At 53.2% G+C, this 17,377-nt stretch overlaps 1 protein-coding gene across 1 annotated transcript in view; it reads right to left on the reverse strand.

Moving 5' to 3' along the window:
• Positions 1-505: 505 nt before the first annotated feature.
• CCDC102A (coiled-coil domain containing 102A) overlaps positions 506-17,377 on the reverse strand; it is a 28,112-nt gene continuing 11,240 nt past the window's right edge. Inside the window, exons 6-8 of the mRNA XM_065416771.1 lie at positions 15,899-16,069; positions 13,236-13,339; positions 506-632 (exon numbers count right to left, since the gene is read on the reverse strand). Of these exons, the coding sequence (XP_065272843.1) occupies positions 506-632; positions 13,236-13,339; positions 15,899-16,069 (402 nt within the window). The remainder of the gene's footprint in view (positions 633-13,235; positions 13,340-15,898; positions 16,070-17,377) is intronic.

A 17,377-nucleotide genomic window follows, 5' to 3' on the forward strand; every position in this document is an offset into this window, starting at 1 on the left:
GCGTACCATCCAATGCACACACTCAGCCACCGCAGGGGCCTCCACAACACCTCAGCTGCTGGCATCATGTATACAGTATCGGCACCAATGCCATCGTTCTGCCCAGGGCGGCTCATTCATGCTCTGCAGCCTGGCCCCTCCCTACTCCTCTCATGGTTACAGCCTCCTGGGGACTTCTCTTCAACCCACCCTTTGGCGCTTTATCTCCCTGTGTCTACAAAACCCACTGGGGTAGAACCGATCCTGCCCCCTGGGACGGGCACTTGGCCACGGGGTTTCTCTCCAGGACCCTCCCTCCCCCCCATGACTGGTGGTGACACAGGCCAGCAGGGCCAGAGGCTGTATCCGCACACGTCCTCTGCTGGCTCTTGGCTGGTCTGGCTGCCGATGGCGAGGCCGGTGAACGGGACCAGGCTCCTGCAGGTATTATCCTCCCCAAGCGTCCAGCCTGCCGCTTCCTTCTCTCTCCTCCAGCCACCGTCTCATTGGCCCTGCGCACCAGGCACTAAGGAACCTGGATCTGTAGATCTTCATCTTCATCCAGGTCACTAGTCCCGTCGTCAGGGTCGTCGGGGCCAAACCGGGAGCTCCGGATCTTCCCAAAGAGCGGCGCGTTCTGCTGCCTCCGCAGCCTGGGCCGAGAAAAACCAGAGCAAAGGCAAACATATTGGAGAAGGGAACAGAGACACTGCGAGCTCCCTGCCAGCCCCAGAGGGACATACCGCTCTATACATCTGTCGCCACGTGTTCCCCTTTCCCTCTGTCATGCCCCCCTCTCTGGCCGGTTAGGCTCTTGTATGACATCTATCAACATGGCATTAGGGGCCACCCCCCCCCCCGACCTTTCTATCTTCCCCTCGCCATACCCCTCACGCCTGCCAGGGCGCCAGTGCGAGGCAGAACTCCGGGGCCGGGTACGGAACCAACAGCACATTGAGATCTAAACGCCGCGGGCTCTGCCCTGCCGCTCTAGGGTGGGTACTGCTGTCTGCAACCTGGTCTTCGCTTTGCTGTTTCTCCCACGCCGGGATGAAAGCCAGGCACCACGCGGGTTGTATGGGGCAGAGCAGGGCAGACAGGAGCGGCAATGGACAGGCAGGTCCCTTTGGCCTCACCCTCATTATAGACCCAAACTCCCCCAATCCCACAAAGACCTGCCAGAGTCACCCTTCAACAGACCCGCTCTCGGCCCCACCTCTCCTGAGCAGATTCCCCAGGCAGCCCAGGAATCTGGCAACTGAGTGAAACCTGGGAAGAATCACTGGCACTGGAGGTCAGTGCCCATCCGGAACGGATGCCAGGGCACAGCCCCTGGGGGAAGACCTGGCACTGGATTTCAGTGCCTGCAGTTTGATCCTGCGACTCCAGCCCCGGGGTCCAAGAGCTGCAGATAGCTATGTTACAAGCCGCTGGAACTTGGCCAGTCCCAGGGAGGGCTGGGCCTGGGAGAAGAACATAGAGCTGTCTTCTCTCTCCGCTAAGTGGGTGTTACCTGCTGATAATGCCAAATCGGAACAGCCTTTCCCTCAATGGCTCCAAGCAACACTTAATGGACTTTTGATTAAAGCAACCAAGTTCACTTAAAGCCTTTTCCAGATCCCCCGTACTTAACAGCAGCACATTATTGTCTGGAGCCATTTATCAGAGGGCGGAGGGGAGGGGAGTGAGCAGCAGCCTCGGCTCAAAGCTGTCATGACCTCCGCCTGCCTCCCCCAGATTAACAGCACCCAGCCTGGGGGTCGCTAAGACCAAAATGGAGCCCGCATTGACACTGCTGGGAAGGAGTCTCCCAGCGCTTCCCTGATCAACTGGGATGTCTCGTTACAGCTCCTGAGCTGGTCCCTCGACCCCAGCCCCTGCCAGTCCCGGGGAAGCTCAGATCCAGCCCCCAATTCCACAAGCCCAGGGCCCATCTCTAGGGCACAATTCCAGAGGGGAGGGTCTCCGGCTCCTTGGGGGGTGGGCTTGCATTTGGTTCTGACATTGGCTGGGCAGCGCTGCACCCAGAGCAGTCACAGTTTGGCTATTTTCTGAGATTTTTGTTTCTCTTTAGTTTATAACAACCCCCCCCCCTCTCCCCCCCAGTGTGTCAACTTCTCAGCAGCCTCCAGCGTCTGCTGATTCTAGGTCCAGGTCGCTGCAGGCTCCAGCCCCAGCAGACAGCAACTTGGGGCTGATGGAAGCTAGACTAGATGGTTATTGCCCCCAACGGGCTGGAGATTGTAGCCGTCTCCTCTCCCTGGTCCTATGCTAGACAGGGAAGTGATAGACACTGGCTCCCCACCCCCTGTGCTCTCCTAGGCCTGGGGAAGGGAGATCTGAGCAGAGCTGATCACAGCAGGGACTCAGGCCCATTAACATTAAAAACAGACTTTTTGGAGGAGGGGAATCCTTTGGATTTCCCCCCCAGGCCAAGCATCAGGGCGAGTCCAGGAACACTGCTCCAGGCCAGGCAGTGAGGCCAGGTGGTCCCTGCTGTGCCTCCACAGATGCCCTCTCAGCCTGGGGAGCCAGCGACGGAGCCCCATCCCAAACTGGATCTCCCAGGTCTCTACCCACCTAGACCCACCCACAGGAAGTTTCCAATGCCCCCTGGGCAGCAGTACGTGGGCCCCCAAGAGGTTTCTAATCCCCTCCTGGGTGGCAATAAAATATCCCTGGCTGGGCAGCGCCACTTAGGACGTGTCTTCCTGCGGAGTTAGTGCCTGGGCTAGGCTAGCGCGGGTGTGAGCAGCCACACTGCAGAGCCCTGCCTGAGTTACTGGGTCCTCATGGGTGCTGCACCTCTCATTTCTGGGGGCACATCCCAGGGGTCTTTGTGCTGCAGTGCGCTGAGCCTCTCTGGGAGTCTTTCCCAGTGAAGTGGGGGAGAACTTGTCTGCCCTTCAGGGCACTCGGGGGGAATGCACTAGAGGACTATCAGACTTGAGAGCTTTGCCCTGTGGCCTCACTGCAAAGCAGGTGAGTTACCAGCCCAAGGGACAGTTGTACCCGGGCTCTGGCCTCTATCCCCAGCGGGGCCAGCGAGCCTGGGTTGAAAGCACCATCAAACTCGGGTGAGAGGGTTTTGTGTGCGGATGGGAGGGGGGCAGGGGCAACGCCGGGGAAGAGTCTGGGTTAACGCTGCAGTGAAGACAACCCCTCGTCACTGGCATGATGGCACAGGGGGTCAAAGGCCGGGAGGGGAGGGGTCAAAGGTTCCCCACAAGGCGGCCCAGGGAAGCTAGAGGTTCGAACTGCTTGGAACTTTTTCGACAAGAACCTTTTTTCCCCCTGATAAAAATAGGTTTGAACCAAACCTGGCTATTTTTTGGCAGGGAAATAAATCAGCTCTACTTGGAGAAGCGTGTGGAGGGCGATGGTGCCTTCTGAACCACCTCAGTGCCCCCGTAGGGGAGAGTGGGGCACACCCAGGACTGAGGGAGTGCGGGGGTTGGGGGGGGAGGGCCGAGGTCTGTTACTGGAGCGATAGGAGGGAGGCCCAGAGCTAACTGGACATGGAGAACACAGTCTCGCTGTGTGACCTCCCGCAGTATGGCCTAGTAGACAGAGCACTGGACGGGGACGCTGGAGATCTGCATTATATCCCAGTTCTGCCAGCAGGATTATATTACCACTCTGTGTCTCAGTTTCCCTATCTGTAACATGGGGATAATGCTACTGACCTCCTTTGTAAAGTGCCTTGAGAGCTACTGCTGAAAAAGCGCTGGGTAAGAGCTAGGGACCATCATCACAGCCCAGGGTGGGCTCCCTAGATCACAGTCTGATAGTAGCATAGGCGCCGACTCCGTGGGTGCTCCGGGGCTGGGGTGCTTAGCTCCCTGCCCGGCCCCACCTACCTCCGCCTCCTCCCCGGGCACACCGCCGCGTCCTGCTTCTCCACCCTCCCTCCCTGCGCTTGCGCTGCGAAACAGCAGTGGGAAGGAGGGGGAACGTGGCACGCTTGGGGAAAAGGCGGGGCCGGGGCGGGGATTTGGGGAAGGAGTCCAATAGGGGCAGGGAGGGGGCAGAGTTGGGGCAGGGACTTTGGGGAAGGGGTTGGAATGGGGACGGGGCAAGGGCGGGGCAAGGGTGGAGTCAGGGCAGGGCCAGGGGGGCGTGAGCACCCACTGGCACCAAGGGTGACCAGACAGCATGTGTGAAAAATCAGGACGGGGGGGGGGGGGTAATAGGAGCCTATATAAGACAAAGACCCAAAAATCGGGACTGTCCCTATAAAATCAGGACATCTGGTCACCCTACTGGCACCGGGGAAAGTTGGCGCCTATGGATAGTAGAACAGTGTGTGGGAAGCCCATGACTGCTCTCACTGGTGACTCTCCAGGAGACAGGAGCAAGGGGGCCTGTACCCAGGACTGCTCCTCATACATGGTTTCAATGCCCATTGAGGTCAAGGGGAGGCTGCCCATTGGCATCAGTGGGCTTTGGATGGGGCCCGTGTTCTCCTTGTCAATGGGAAGCTCTTAGTATTTGTAGCTCCCCACTCTCTGGAGCATTCAACTTCATCAGCTAAATTTATGAGTCAAATACCAAACCCAAGCCCCGAGAACGTGATGGAAGCAGCTCTCCCATCATCCTCCGGGCGAAAAGCACGACTTTGCTGCATTTTACTGGAAAGCATGAATTATTTAAAGAGGGGGCTGGGGAGGCGGGAGGAGATGAAGTCTCCATTATTCCTGTATGATTTAATGGACGTGTCCCAGTAAAATAAAATCAGATTAAAAAAAAGCCCAGCTGCCTCTCCGAGGCACTTTGGATGGCGCAGAATCGATTTGTCGTGCGTCCATTTCAGCGTTTTATTGCTGGAGGAACGTACCAAAAAAAAAAAAAAAAACTTTTTAAGAGCAATAAAACCACAGCCTCTTTAAGAGGACAATGCATTGCTCTGGCCCTGTCCTCCCCCCCGCCCCCCCCCCGGTGTCATATCACGCCCAGCACGCTCTCTCTGGCGCCCCTGCTCATACGGAGCTTGGTTTGTTTTCTGCTGCGTGCGCCTGTGCCTTAGCGTGGAATCCTCTTCCAGCAGCAGAGGCTGGGGCGACTCCAAGGATCTTTGCATGGAAGGAGGGTGAAGGGTCCAAAAAATTGGGAACTGGTTGCCTGGTTGGGCACAGGATGGGATGGGTACTGCGAGATGGACCCTTTTAAGCCAGACTAGTAAGAGTTGCTCTCTAGACTGGCACATCCTCCCGTGCTGAGAGCTAAAGTCATGGTCTAGTGAAGGTTCTTCCAGCTGTTCCAGCCTTGGCAGATTATAATCAGGTTAAAAGAAGAATTCGGAGCACTTCCATTGCATAGTGCAGCCATAGATCTCACACAGATTTGCACAGCAGGATCAGGATAATGAGCCTCATTCTTCAGATGGGGAAAGATGAACAGAGTCACGCCTCAAAGGAGCAGAACTAAGGCAATGCCGCGATTTTGGGGGCCTCACCCGCTAGAAAGGAGCCTGGATTCTAGAGGGCAGGTGCTCAGCTCCTTTAATGTGGCTCACGTTGGGCCCCAATAAGTGAGGTACCCCAAAGCACTAGCCGCTTCTATCAATGTTGGCTAAATGCCTTGACTCCCGGCCTCATGCCCAGTCCCTCACATCACACGTGCCCCCTCCCCAGGTCTGCCTCTGCTGGCTGTATACGGCTCTGGAGCCAGAAAGCTCCACCCCGCCCAGGCGCTGAGCAGGGCTTTCTCCTACCTCCGCAGCCCTCTGGCCTAGGAGGGGTTTGAAATCTGAACCCAGCTCTGAACAACGCAAAATCTTCCCTGTGGGCCAAGCCCGAACCCCAGAGCTGAGCAAGCCAAAGCCGGGGACACGCTGGATCCATGGTTCTGATTTGGGCCAGTGGAAGGACAGGAGCCACTGGGCCTGTTCTGAGTTACACGGCTCTCGTTGCGTAAAGGGGCCTTAGAGTGGGTGTCAGTAACAGTTTATTCCCCTTTGAAGGCCCCTTTAAGGTGCAAGCATGGGTGAGAATCAGGCCCATCACTTCCACTGAATTACCATCCTCCTGAGCAATTCCCATGGGCCTGGGTCTTGCTCCTGTTACCTAATCCCAGTCCTTTCCATGCAGAAAATGAGTGCACGCACCTGGCGGAGCTCATACCACAAGCTGGTCAACACATCTGCTGTGGTCTCCTATTCCCCTGCTGCCCCTAAGAGCTAGCCTGACCCCAGCATGGCCCTGCCCTCGGCCCTAAGCCTGGGCCAAGAGCCAGGCATGTATGAGTATCAGTGCTCGTCCCTGCCATGTTCCACCCAGGTGTCAAACTGAGGAAGTACCCCAGGAACACAGAGACAAGCAAGTAAATAATGAATGACTCGCTGGACCCCTGGAAGTGACCCCAGGCAGGTTATGGCAATGGGGAAGGGAGCATGGAGCAGCCTCGCCCATTACACTTCCTCCTCGGGCACGGCAGGTCTATCCCAGGAATGCCGGCTCAATGGAGGAAGCACCCATGTGCTTTATATCATAATCACTTGCATTTCCATCAGGCCAAACCCTCTGGTGGCTGGCACCTCCCAAATGCCAGTGATGGATTAGATACGACGTCCTCCCAAAACGCTTCACAGCCTAAAATCCAAGACCTACCATTGCAACGCTGCCTCTTCTGGGTGCAAAGATGCAGCTGTTGAAAAGGGCACAGCAACCTACCCAATGGCTCGGGGCAGGAACCGAGGAGCAAACGGACCCATGGAAGCGGTAGGGGAAAGTTAGGCTAAATCTAACTCCCCCGGGTTGACTTTGGCCAGGACACTGGGGCTAGCAGCTCGGGAATCTCTCTCGACTACTCATGAGCAAGGCCTCATTTTGACATGTTGTCCGTAAGGCAGCATCTCCAGCAGCAGAGTAACCCCAGGCTGGGGTGCAGCCGGGTTCAGAGGGAAGAGCGCCCCCCCCACTGAAGCCCCAGTGCTACTTCCCGTCACCCCAGGGTGCTCCTTGGAAGTCTCCCAGCCCATTCTGACCCTGCTGAACTCTGGGGTGCTGATGAGATCCCAACCCAGGTGGATACAGTTGCAGACCGCATGGGTAGTTCTAGGGGTTTAGGCAAGAGACTCTTTTTGCTCCTTGGCTTGTGCTATTCAATGGAGCTTGCTCCCAAGAGCACAATGGAGAGTCTGCTCAGGGTGTCCCAGGCAGCTGCTCTTGTGAAGCCAAGAGGACAGCTGGATCCTGCCCAGAAAACATGCCTGATGGAGGGGAGAAGCGGCTTCTTCTTCAGAAAAGCCTTGTGAGAGGGTGGCTGTCCCCGGCACCTCCTCCAGCGACGAACAGAGGCACCCTTTCCCCTCGGGAAGGTACCAAACTCCAGGCACTAGTAGCTGAGGGGTGATTAGTGCCTTTCAGAGAGAAGGGAATCCGGGGCCTGGGAACCAAACCCAGAATGAATACAACTGGAGCCTCACCTACACTCAGGGGTCAGGCCTGGGGCAGCTATACCACATAGGTGTAGACAAGGCCTGGTCCCACCTTGCCTAGACTAATGCGACCTGCATTCAGCCATGGGTGGTGGCAGCAGAGAGAGGGTGCCGGGGTCTGGATTCCATGACCCAGCCTGTGGGGTTAGACTCAACCTGCTACAGCATCACGAGAGGCTTGGCAGAGGAGCAGCAGCCAGAGACTAGTGGAAGGGTCACACCCATCTTGCTGGCCCTAACTCCTGATGGTGCCAGACACATGCAGCCCCTAGGGCAGTGGGGAGCCACAGGGGGATGTGCCTCCCCGCAACCTTTCACTGGCCTGGCCCTGCTCAGTACAGCTGCAGGGCTCATGCCTTTTCATCCCGCCAACTTGTCTCACGTGGCTTCACCTCTGCAGCTACGGGAATATCCTGAAGCAAGTGAGCAAGGACCCTCCCTGTGCTCCTCCCCATCCCCAGCTCACTGCTATAACCTAGCATCTACCATATAACCTCTCTGCACGGTGACAAGGTGTCGGCTGGCCTGTGTGAACTGTGGCCGAACCATCTAATGGAACCTTGACCTAACCTGGAGGCAGATCCTCTGCTGATGGAAACTGTCCTCCAATGGAGCTCTGACAAGTGACAGCAGTTGGGGAATCTTCCCCCCCAGCCTGTAACAGGGATTAGAACACGTCTGAGCCCCTGCTGTGTTTAACCCGGTGCTTAAAGGGGAACTGCGGAGCAAAAACAAACCCGAGAGCTGGCTCGGCTTCTTTGTGCAGCACAATCAGCCTCAACTTTCTTCCCCACCAAGCTTCTCCTTGCTTGGTTCTACAAGAGACAAACCAGGCCCTCGTTGAGGGCTTGCGGCAAAGCTTGGGAGGAGCTGGATAATGACGACACACCGGGCTTTGATCTGAGCTGCAGCCCTCTCCCTGCCTCCTAGACCTTGACAGGAGCAGCGCCCCTTGGACACTCAGATGTGGGGAGGGAGAGTTGAAGCTCAGCCACATGTGACATCATTATTGGGGTCCTCCAGAGATTCGGGCCAAGGTCCCCCAGCAGAGGGGGAGCAGGGAGGGTCCTGTTCCTAGTATAAAAATAGGAAGTAAAATGGTTTGCAAAACCCTGGGACACTCTCTGCAGAGGACAGTGCCGCTGCAGACCAAGCCGCATGGTCTGTCGCTGCCAGGGCAGCAGGAAGAAGCCGGAAGTGTGGGTGCTGCTGCCCTTGGCTTTCCAAGCTGCCACGATTGAGGGAGGCTTCCCCTGGTTTTAGCTTCCAGGCCTTTCTTGAATGAAAGTGACAGAGAGACGGGGCGAGCGCGGCCCTTGCAGATCCGCCACTACACACAGCAGCACTGGCCCCGCATTCCCATCATGCCCCTCCCCTCCCCTGTCCTCCCATCAGGAGCTGACAGGCGTCTCGCTAAATGGATTAGCCCACTTTGGAAAGTCCTCTTGCTCCTCAGCAGCAATTTATCACTGGCAGGAGAATTCTCTCCTGCTCCACTTGATAAATAATTGACAGCAGATTCCGCCCCCACCGACGCACCCTGCCCTTCTTTGGTACAATCCTCCCCCTTGTCTGTGTCCCCCCCCCTCATTTCCAGCAGATGGGCTCAGACTAGCAGGAGTCCGGGGAGATGTGAACAGCTCCCTCGGGAGTTTGTCCAGAGTCCCAATTAACCCTCCCTTAGCAGCACTTAATTATAGCCTCTGTGCTGGGCCCATCTGTGGTCTAGACGCCACCCTAGGTGACTATGGGGAACGAGAGGCAGGGAGGTGGAATGAACGCTCCGGCCAAGCACCATGGAAAACAAAGAGGCAGAAGCCCTGGCTTGGCAGCCGTTCTCCTAAGCCTCCATCCCTCCTGCATAACAGTTTAGCTGGGCGAGCCGGAGCGCTTCCCAGTTTGGGATTTCGGACAATGCAAGTATGGGGACCAGCCATCCTGCTATTAGGGGTTTTGTATTGTATACGCAACTATAACCTCCCCTCCCTGCCCCCACCCCCGAAAAAAAAGAGAGTGTCCCGATTGTTCACGCTTGCTATCCTGTACCTTGCTATCCTAGGTGCAAGGTACAGGATCACCCCCAGTGACTGTGGGGTGAAAGGAAACCCAAACCAAACCTGTCTCGCAATGGCATCCCTTACTAAAGGGCAGCTGCAGTTATGCTACTGTCTAGCTGAACATAAGAACGGCCATACTGGGTCAGACCAAAGGTCCATCCAGCCCAGCATCCTGTCTGCCGACAGTGGCCAATGCCAGGTGCCCCAGAGGGAGTGAACCTAACAGGCAATGATCAAGTGATCTCTCTCCTGCCGTCCATCTCCACCCTCTGACAAACAGAGGATAGAGACACCATTCCTTAACCATTCTGGTTAATAGCCATTAATGGACTTAACCTCCATGAATTTATCTAGCTCTCTTTTAAACCCTGTTATAGTCCTAGCCTTCACAACCTCCTCAGGCAAGGAGTTCCACAGGTTGACTGTGCGCTGTGTGAAGAAGAACTTCCTTTTATTTGTTTTAAACCTGCGCCCATTAATTTCAATTGGTGGCCCCTAGTTCTTATATTATGGGAACAAGTAAATAACTTTCCCTTATTCACTTTCTCCATATCACTCATGATTTTATAGACCTCTATCATATCCCCCCTTAGTCTCCTCTTTTCCAAGCTGAAAAGTCCTAGCCTCTTTAATCTCTCCTCATATGGGACCCATTCCCAACCCCTAATCATTTTAGTTGCCCTTCTCTGAACCTTTTCTAATGCCAGTATATCTTTTTTGAGATGAGGAGACCACATCTGTACGCAGTATTCAAGATGTGGGCGTACCATGGATTTATATAAGGGCAATAAGATATTCTTCCTGTTATTCTCTATCCCTTTTTTATTGATTCCTAACATCCTGTTCTCTTTTTTGACTGCCGCTGCACACTGCGTGGACATCTTCAGAGAACTATCCACGATGACTCCAAGATCTCCTTCCTGATTAGTTGTAGCTAAATTAGCCCCCATCATATTGTATGTATACTTGGAGTTATTTTTTCCAATGTGCATTACTTTACATTTATCCACATTAAATTTCATTTGCCATTTTGTTGCCCAATCACTTAGTTTTGTGAGATCTTTTTGAAGTTCTTCACAGTCTGCTTTGGTCTTAACTATCTTGAGCAGTTTAGTATCATCTGCAAACTTTGCCACCTCACTGTTTACCCCTTTCTCCAAATCATTTATGAATAAGTTGAATAGGATTGGTCCTAGGACTGACCCTTGGGGAACACCACTAGTCACCCCTCTCCATTCTGAAAATGTACCATTGATTCCTACCCTTTGTTCTCTGTCTTTTAACCATTTCTCAATCCATGAAAGGATCTTCCCTCTTCTCCCATGACAACTTAATTTACGTAAGAGCCTTTGGTGAGGGCTTTCTGGAAATCTAAGTACACTATGTCCACTGGATCCCCCTTGTCCACATGTTTGTTGACCCTTTCGAAGAACTCTAATAGATTAGTAAGACATGATTTCCCTTTCCAGAAACCATGTTGACTTTTGCCCAACAATTTATGTTCTTCTACGCAGGGCCGGCTTTAGGAAGTGCGGGGCCCGATTCGAATACCCTGCGGCGGTCTGGGTCTTCGGCGGCACTTTGGCGGCGGGTCCTTCACTCACTCTGGGTCTTCCACGGCACTGAAGAAATGCCGCTGAAGACCCGGAGCGAGTGAAGGACCCGCCGCCAAAGACCCGGACCGCCGCTGGGTGAGTAAAAATTAAAAAGTTAGGCGCTCTTCTTTAGGGCGCGGGGCCCTCTTAGGCGCGAGGGCGGGGCCCTCTTAGGTGCAAGGCCCGATTTGGGGGAATCGGCCTAAAGCCGGCCCTGCTTCTATGTTTCTGATAATTTTATTCTTTACTGTTGTTTCAACTAATTTGCCCGGTACTGCCGTTAGACTTACTGGTCTGTAATTGCTGGGATCACCTCTAGAGCCCTTTTAAAATATTGGCGTTACATTAGCTACTCTCCAGTCATTGGGTACAGAAGCTGATTTAAAGGACAGGTTACAAACCGTAGTGAATAGTTCCGCAATGTCACATTTGAGTTCTTTCAGAACTCTTGGGTGAATGCCATCTGGTCCCGGTGACTTGTTACTGTTACGTTTATCAATTAATTCCAAAATCTCCTCTAGTGACACCTCAATCTATGACAATTCCTCAGATCTGTCACCTACAAAGGACGGCTCAGGTTTGGGAATCTCCCTAACATCCTCAGCCATGAAGACTGAAGCAAATAATTCATTTAGTTTCTCTGCAATGATTTTATCGTCTTTAAGTGCTCCTTTTGTAACTCGATCATCCAGGGGCCCCACTGGTTGTTTAGCAGGCTTCCTGCTTCTGATGTACTTAAACATTTTGTTATTACCTGCTGAACCAAAATAAGCCCCTCAAACTGAAATAAGAGTGTCCACAGAGAGGTTTAACTAACCCGGGGGCACATTTGTATGTAAACAGAGCCCTAACTAAATTGGTGCAAGTCTGTGTGTAGACGTCCTGGAATCTGCCATTTAGACTAATCACTGGGAATCCCAGCTCCTGCTCCCTCACCATTCCCCGGAACTCTGGCCTATCCTCCCTTCCCGCTCGTCCTCTCTTCTCGTTCCTTCCTTTCTGCTACTTCCATTCATCCACCCACTTCATACCTTTGAGACGCTGGCAAACCAGGTGCCAGCTCGTGCCAAGGCCACTAGGTCTCAACTGAACACTGACAAATACATAGCGGGAACCAGTCTGGCTCCCCCGTGGGTTAGTATCGTTAAAATAGGTATTAAGGTAATACTGAAGTGTTTGCTCTGTAACTGTAAATCGCCAGAGGAGAGAAGCATTACCAGGTGTGAAATACTAGTTTCCAACAGGAGAGGTCTTCTGCCTGACAAAGGAGGCCCATCAACATCAGACCAACTATTGTGGAACATCAGAGGACAAAAGACTTTGTTGATTTCCCTTCCACATACCCCCCCCCCCCCCATGAAGAGGAGATGTGCAAGTGAATTGCTCCCCACAGCGGGGTTGGGAGGGGGGGATAAAAAGCCTTAACAAGGAGGAACTGTATCTTTCATGCTGCTTGGACTCTGAGCGCAAGGATGCTTCCCTGTGCTTGGCCTGGGTTAGCCCTAAAGGACATATTATTGCTTATTATAGAAGCGTCTATTCCTTTTGGAAACTTAAGATTGGAACTCATGTGTGTGTATATGTTTACTTGCATTAACCTTGGAAATAACTCTCTTATTTCCTTTTCCTAGTTAATAAATCTTTGGATGGTTTATTATAGGATTGGTTACAAGTGTTGTCTTTGGTGTGAGATCTAAGGTGCAGTCAACCTGGGGTAAGTGACTGGCCCTTTGGGACGGGGATCAACTTGAATATTACTGTGATTTTGGGTGTAAGGGACCACCCATCACAAAGGCAAGCTCAGCTGGGCAGCAAGACAGATCGCAGTGCCCACAGGGACTGTCTGTGACTCCATGTTACGGCTGTTACAGTGCTTGAGGAGTTTACACTTGAGAATTGGTTGGTGTATAAAACTCAGTATAAAACTCAGCCAATTCGGGGTTTGTGCCCTGCTTCCTAACAGTCTGCCCTGAGGTTAGTAACCGCGCTCTTGAGCCACTGCAGGTCAGCCTGGCAGCCTCACCTGTCAGTCTTTCCGCCCCAGCTTCCAACTTCATCTTGCCCATCTTTATTTCTGTCCTTCCTGTCCTCCCATGTTCCAATCTCTGTCCCTCCTCAGGTCTTGTCAACAGGAACTCCGTCCTCCCCAGCCCTGCTTCTCCTCACCTGGACTGCAGGTGCTCCAGTTGCACTTGGAGGTTCTCGCTTTGTTCTGTCTGCTCATCCAGGGACCTCTGCAGTTTCCGTGCCTGGTTATGGGCTTCATCAAGCTGCAAGGCAAACAGAAACACAGCTGTCTTCGCCAAGGGCAGCAGCTAGTGATACCCGTGTGCAGTATCCATCGTCCCCAGTCACTGCCACCCACATGGCTTGTAGGACAGCCCAGTGAGCTGAGACGAGAGGATCAGGTGTAGGGCATAACTGAACATGATGGAGGCAGCTCTGAATTTCCTGGATTCTGTGGGTTGGTGTCTCAACATAGTCTGAACGTATATTTCTTTTCTGCCATTCTCTCGTTACTGTTATAGCAGCACTGATATGAGACTGGCCGTTAGCACAGACCATCTCAAGGTGGCTGGTTCAAATCTGACACAGACTCAAAGCCTTTACTCTTTGATGGTGGCCAGTGACAGGCCCATGTAACAAATATTGCCTACACCAGTGGTTCCCAAACTGGGGTTCGTGAAATGTTACAGGGGGTTCTTGGGGAAAAATTCCCTAATGATGGACAGAGCTGTCCCTAGGGACCCCGGACAGCACAGGGCCAGCAGCCCAGAGCCCCAGGACTTCCAAGAGCTAAGCAGATCAAAGCAAGCATATCTATCACACTGAGGAGATTTAAACTTCAAGACTCCTTATAAGAAAGGGAAAGGGAGGTGGATATTTTTTGCTGTTTTTAAAATTAAATAGGCAGCTAGTATTGTTTTTAAAATTATGAAGGACAAGTTTAAGCTTTGTTGTAACGTGCGTTGTTTGCCTGGACTGCTCAAGATCTGAATGCTTGTGTAGGAGGAACTCTTTGAGTTGGCTTCTTAAATCCCTTCATGCTGTTTCACATCTGATACTCCTTGATGAAACATAGGAGCCTTGTTTTATAACAGGCTTATTCAAAGTGATACAAGCTACGAAAGTGAGATCTTGGAAGAGTTTTGCTGTTCTCATAATATGATAAAAATACTGTAATGATAAATAATAATAAATAGTGTGTAATAAGCATGTCATAAAAACAAATGTTATATTGCCAAGATCACTGCTTTTATCATTTATACTCAGGTAAAGGAGAAAATCCCCGGAAATATTCATTTTTAGGACGGGGTTCGGGAGACTTGACATTTTAGTGATAGGGGTTGACAGGTTGTTAAAGTTTGGGAACCACTGGCCTACACCATGTCAGCAGGAAAGCCAAGCTCCCCTCTCACTGAGGTGCATTGACAGTTCATCCACAGAACAGGCGCAGTATGGCCAGTGACTTGCCCCACAATGCACCACACCTGGCCTGGAGGGGACTGCTCTGGGGGTGAGCAAGGAATTCATTCTTTATGCCTATCCAGCCCTTGCAAGCAAGAGAGGCAGGTAGCGACATGGACACGGATTTACTCCCTAGGAACTGGGCTGAGCCCCATCAAACTCGTTCCACACAAGGCCGTCATTTGTCAGACAGTAACTTGCAGTCACTACTGACCTACGCAGGAGATGAGCTGGCACCAGAGGTGGGAAAGGCTCTTTACCTCGTTAGCCTATCTCCTGAGCCATCAGTCCATCACATTAATACTTAATCACCTTTTCTGGTTCTATCTTAGCACCTTTGCAAGGTTGCCAGGGCCATGACTAAGTGCTTGGCCTGCCCTTTCAGTAGGCCAGGACCTCCCTGGGGTGTGCTTAGATGCCCTGATCTTACTTGCTGTGACAGTGCTATGGGAATGGGTTCCTCTCATTGGGAAAAGGAAATGTTGTTCTTATCATTGGGCTTCTATATGTCTCTATGTGGGAGGCAGTGTGGCCTAGTGGATAAAGCACCGGACTGGGATCCAGGAAACCTGGGACTCTATTCACAGGTCTGTCCCTGGCCTGCTGGGTGATGTTGGGCAAGTCTCCGTGCCTCGGTTTCCCCATCTGTAAAATAGGGATAATGCTCCTGCCCTCCCTTGTAAAGCACTTTGAGAACGACTCGATAACAGCTAGGTGTTCTTCTATCTACCTGTGGTTTCATAGAACCCTCTCGCCGCGGCATCTGAGCATCTCCCAGACATTATGAAGTTTATCCTCCCAGCCCCTCTGTGCTGTGACCGACTATCAATATCCCCATCACAGGTCGGGGGATGCAAGAAATTAAGTGCCGTGCTCAAGGTGCCCCAGGAACCCAGATCTCCCCAAGGGAAGCGGTGATTCTGCATCTCCAGACCGGCTGCCTTTCTGGAAGAGACGCTTTAGCCACGCACAAGTTGCTGGCCTCCACACAGGGGGAGCCAAGTGAAATTGAATGGCCTGTGATAGACAGGTCAGACTAGACGGTTGTATAGTCCTTCCTTCACCTCTCTGAAACGATGACTCTCCTGAGTCCCAGCTCAGTGCCTTTGTGCCGCGAGAGGATGGCTCCTTTGGATGTTTAACCGCAGGTGTTGCCACGACTGAGTCCCCATGTGCCAGCAATGGCCTCGCCACATTACCTGGGCTGCCACTCCATTTCCCTCTGCTCAGAGCAAGGAGCTGCCTGCAGCATCTGCTGGTCAATGGTGACATTTCAATGGCTGCACTCCTGGGTGCTGAAAACCCTCCCCCTGTCCCCGAGGCCATGGGGGGACGGGCCAGGGTGCGTGCCCCAGACTTGCCTCATCCTCCGCCTGGGCCAACTCCTTCTTCAGCTCCTCCACCCGCAGACGCAGCTTCTTCACCTCCGCCTCGTGCTGCTCCACCCGGCGGTTGGCGTGCGCCAGCTCGGCCGTCTTCTCCTGGTACTGCTTCTTTAGCTTGCCGTGGATGTGCTTCAGGTCGGCCAGCTCCTGGAAGGGCAGTGGGAGGGGTTAGGGTACAGGCCGTGCCAGGGTCTGCAGGCTGGGGCATAGGAATCAGGATGGGCTACGCCAGCCATTGTATTAATCATCTGCCATCCTCTGGCCGCTTTATCCACGGATCTGAAAGCACTGAACAAACACTAGTGCATGAAGGCTCCTATCAGCCCTAGGAGAGGGCTAAGAATCGTCTCCCCTCTTTTACAGATGGGGGAAGTGAGGCAGAGAGAGGGGAAGTGACTTACTCAGGGTCACACAGCAGGGAATAGAACCTCTCAGTCCCCTACCTGCACCACTGCCTCTCCTCCATACTTCCTTTGAAAAACTTATTACCCCAGGTCTCTCCTGGACGGGGGTGTGAACAGGTTTCAGGGGGTCGCAAGCACTAGGGAGAGGGGTTATTAGAGAGGGGCACAGCATCATTAATAGAAGGGCTTTCTTTATGGCTAGAGGAGAGGGGCACCCCAAAACTCTGCCTGGAAGAGGCCCGGGCCCAATGTTCTCTAGTAATGGGTACAGACTGGAGTGAGTGAGCAGAGCTCCCAGCGGTGCAACTGCGGGCGATCGAGCTACTGCTGCTTTACCCTGCGGGGTTAGACTGAACCGTCACCCACATCTCAAACCAAACTCAAACATTGACTTTTGAGATTCCTAAGTTCAGGAGACTTCCCCTCACCCAAGCTCTCGTGTCTCTGCATTTCCCGATTGCTCTCCAAATACCAGCGTAGCACAACCTCCAGGAGTTCCACCCCAGCTGATGTCCAGTCCCTTATTGCCACCAGAAAGGTTTGGGAGAATGGCCGTTCCAGGGGAATTGCTAGTGGGGGTCACAGCTACACCCGGACAAAGCCACCTTTGTTCGTTTCCCATCTGCCCACCCACAGGGCTGGAAATATGACTGACTCTCCAGGGGAGGAAGCACCCGATGATGGTTGAACCTCAAACAGGGGATTTTGCTTCAGACATGCAGCCTGAAAGGTGCATCCAGAGCTTATCTGAGTTCTGCTTATAAACACCTCTGGCTGGAAACCTCAGGACTGGATCGTCTCGTATTTCAGCAGCTCCTCTCCAGAGGCAGCCAGGACCAGGTCATGCAGAAACACATGGACCTTTACCACTAATGGGGGAAAGGTTAACTGAGCTGTCACACCTCACAGCAGCAGCAAAAGCCGGGGTGGGTTTTTATTTAATTGGATCTAGTTCTTCCATCCCTAAAACCACGTGGGTTTTACGTCCATGGTAGCAGCCTCCTTTCCTCCCTCCCCCTGCAAGGACACTGGGTGCCCGAGCCCAAGACGC

The sequence above is a fragment of the Emys orbicularis genome, chromosome 14, assembly GCF_028017835.1.
Source record: "Emys orbicularis isolate rEmyOrb1 chromosome 14, rEmyOrb1.hap1, whole genome shotgun sequence".
In the NCBI taxonomy this organism is placed as follows: domain Eukaryota; kingdom Metazoa; phylum Chordata; order Testudines; family Emydidae; genus Emys; species Emys orbicularis.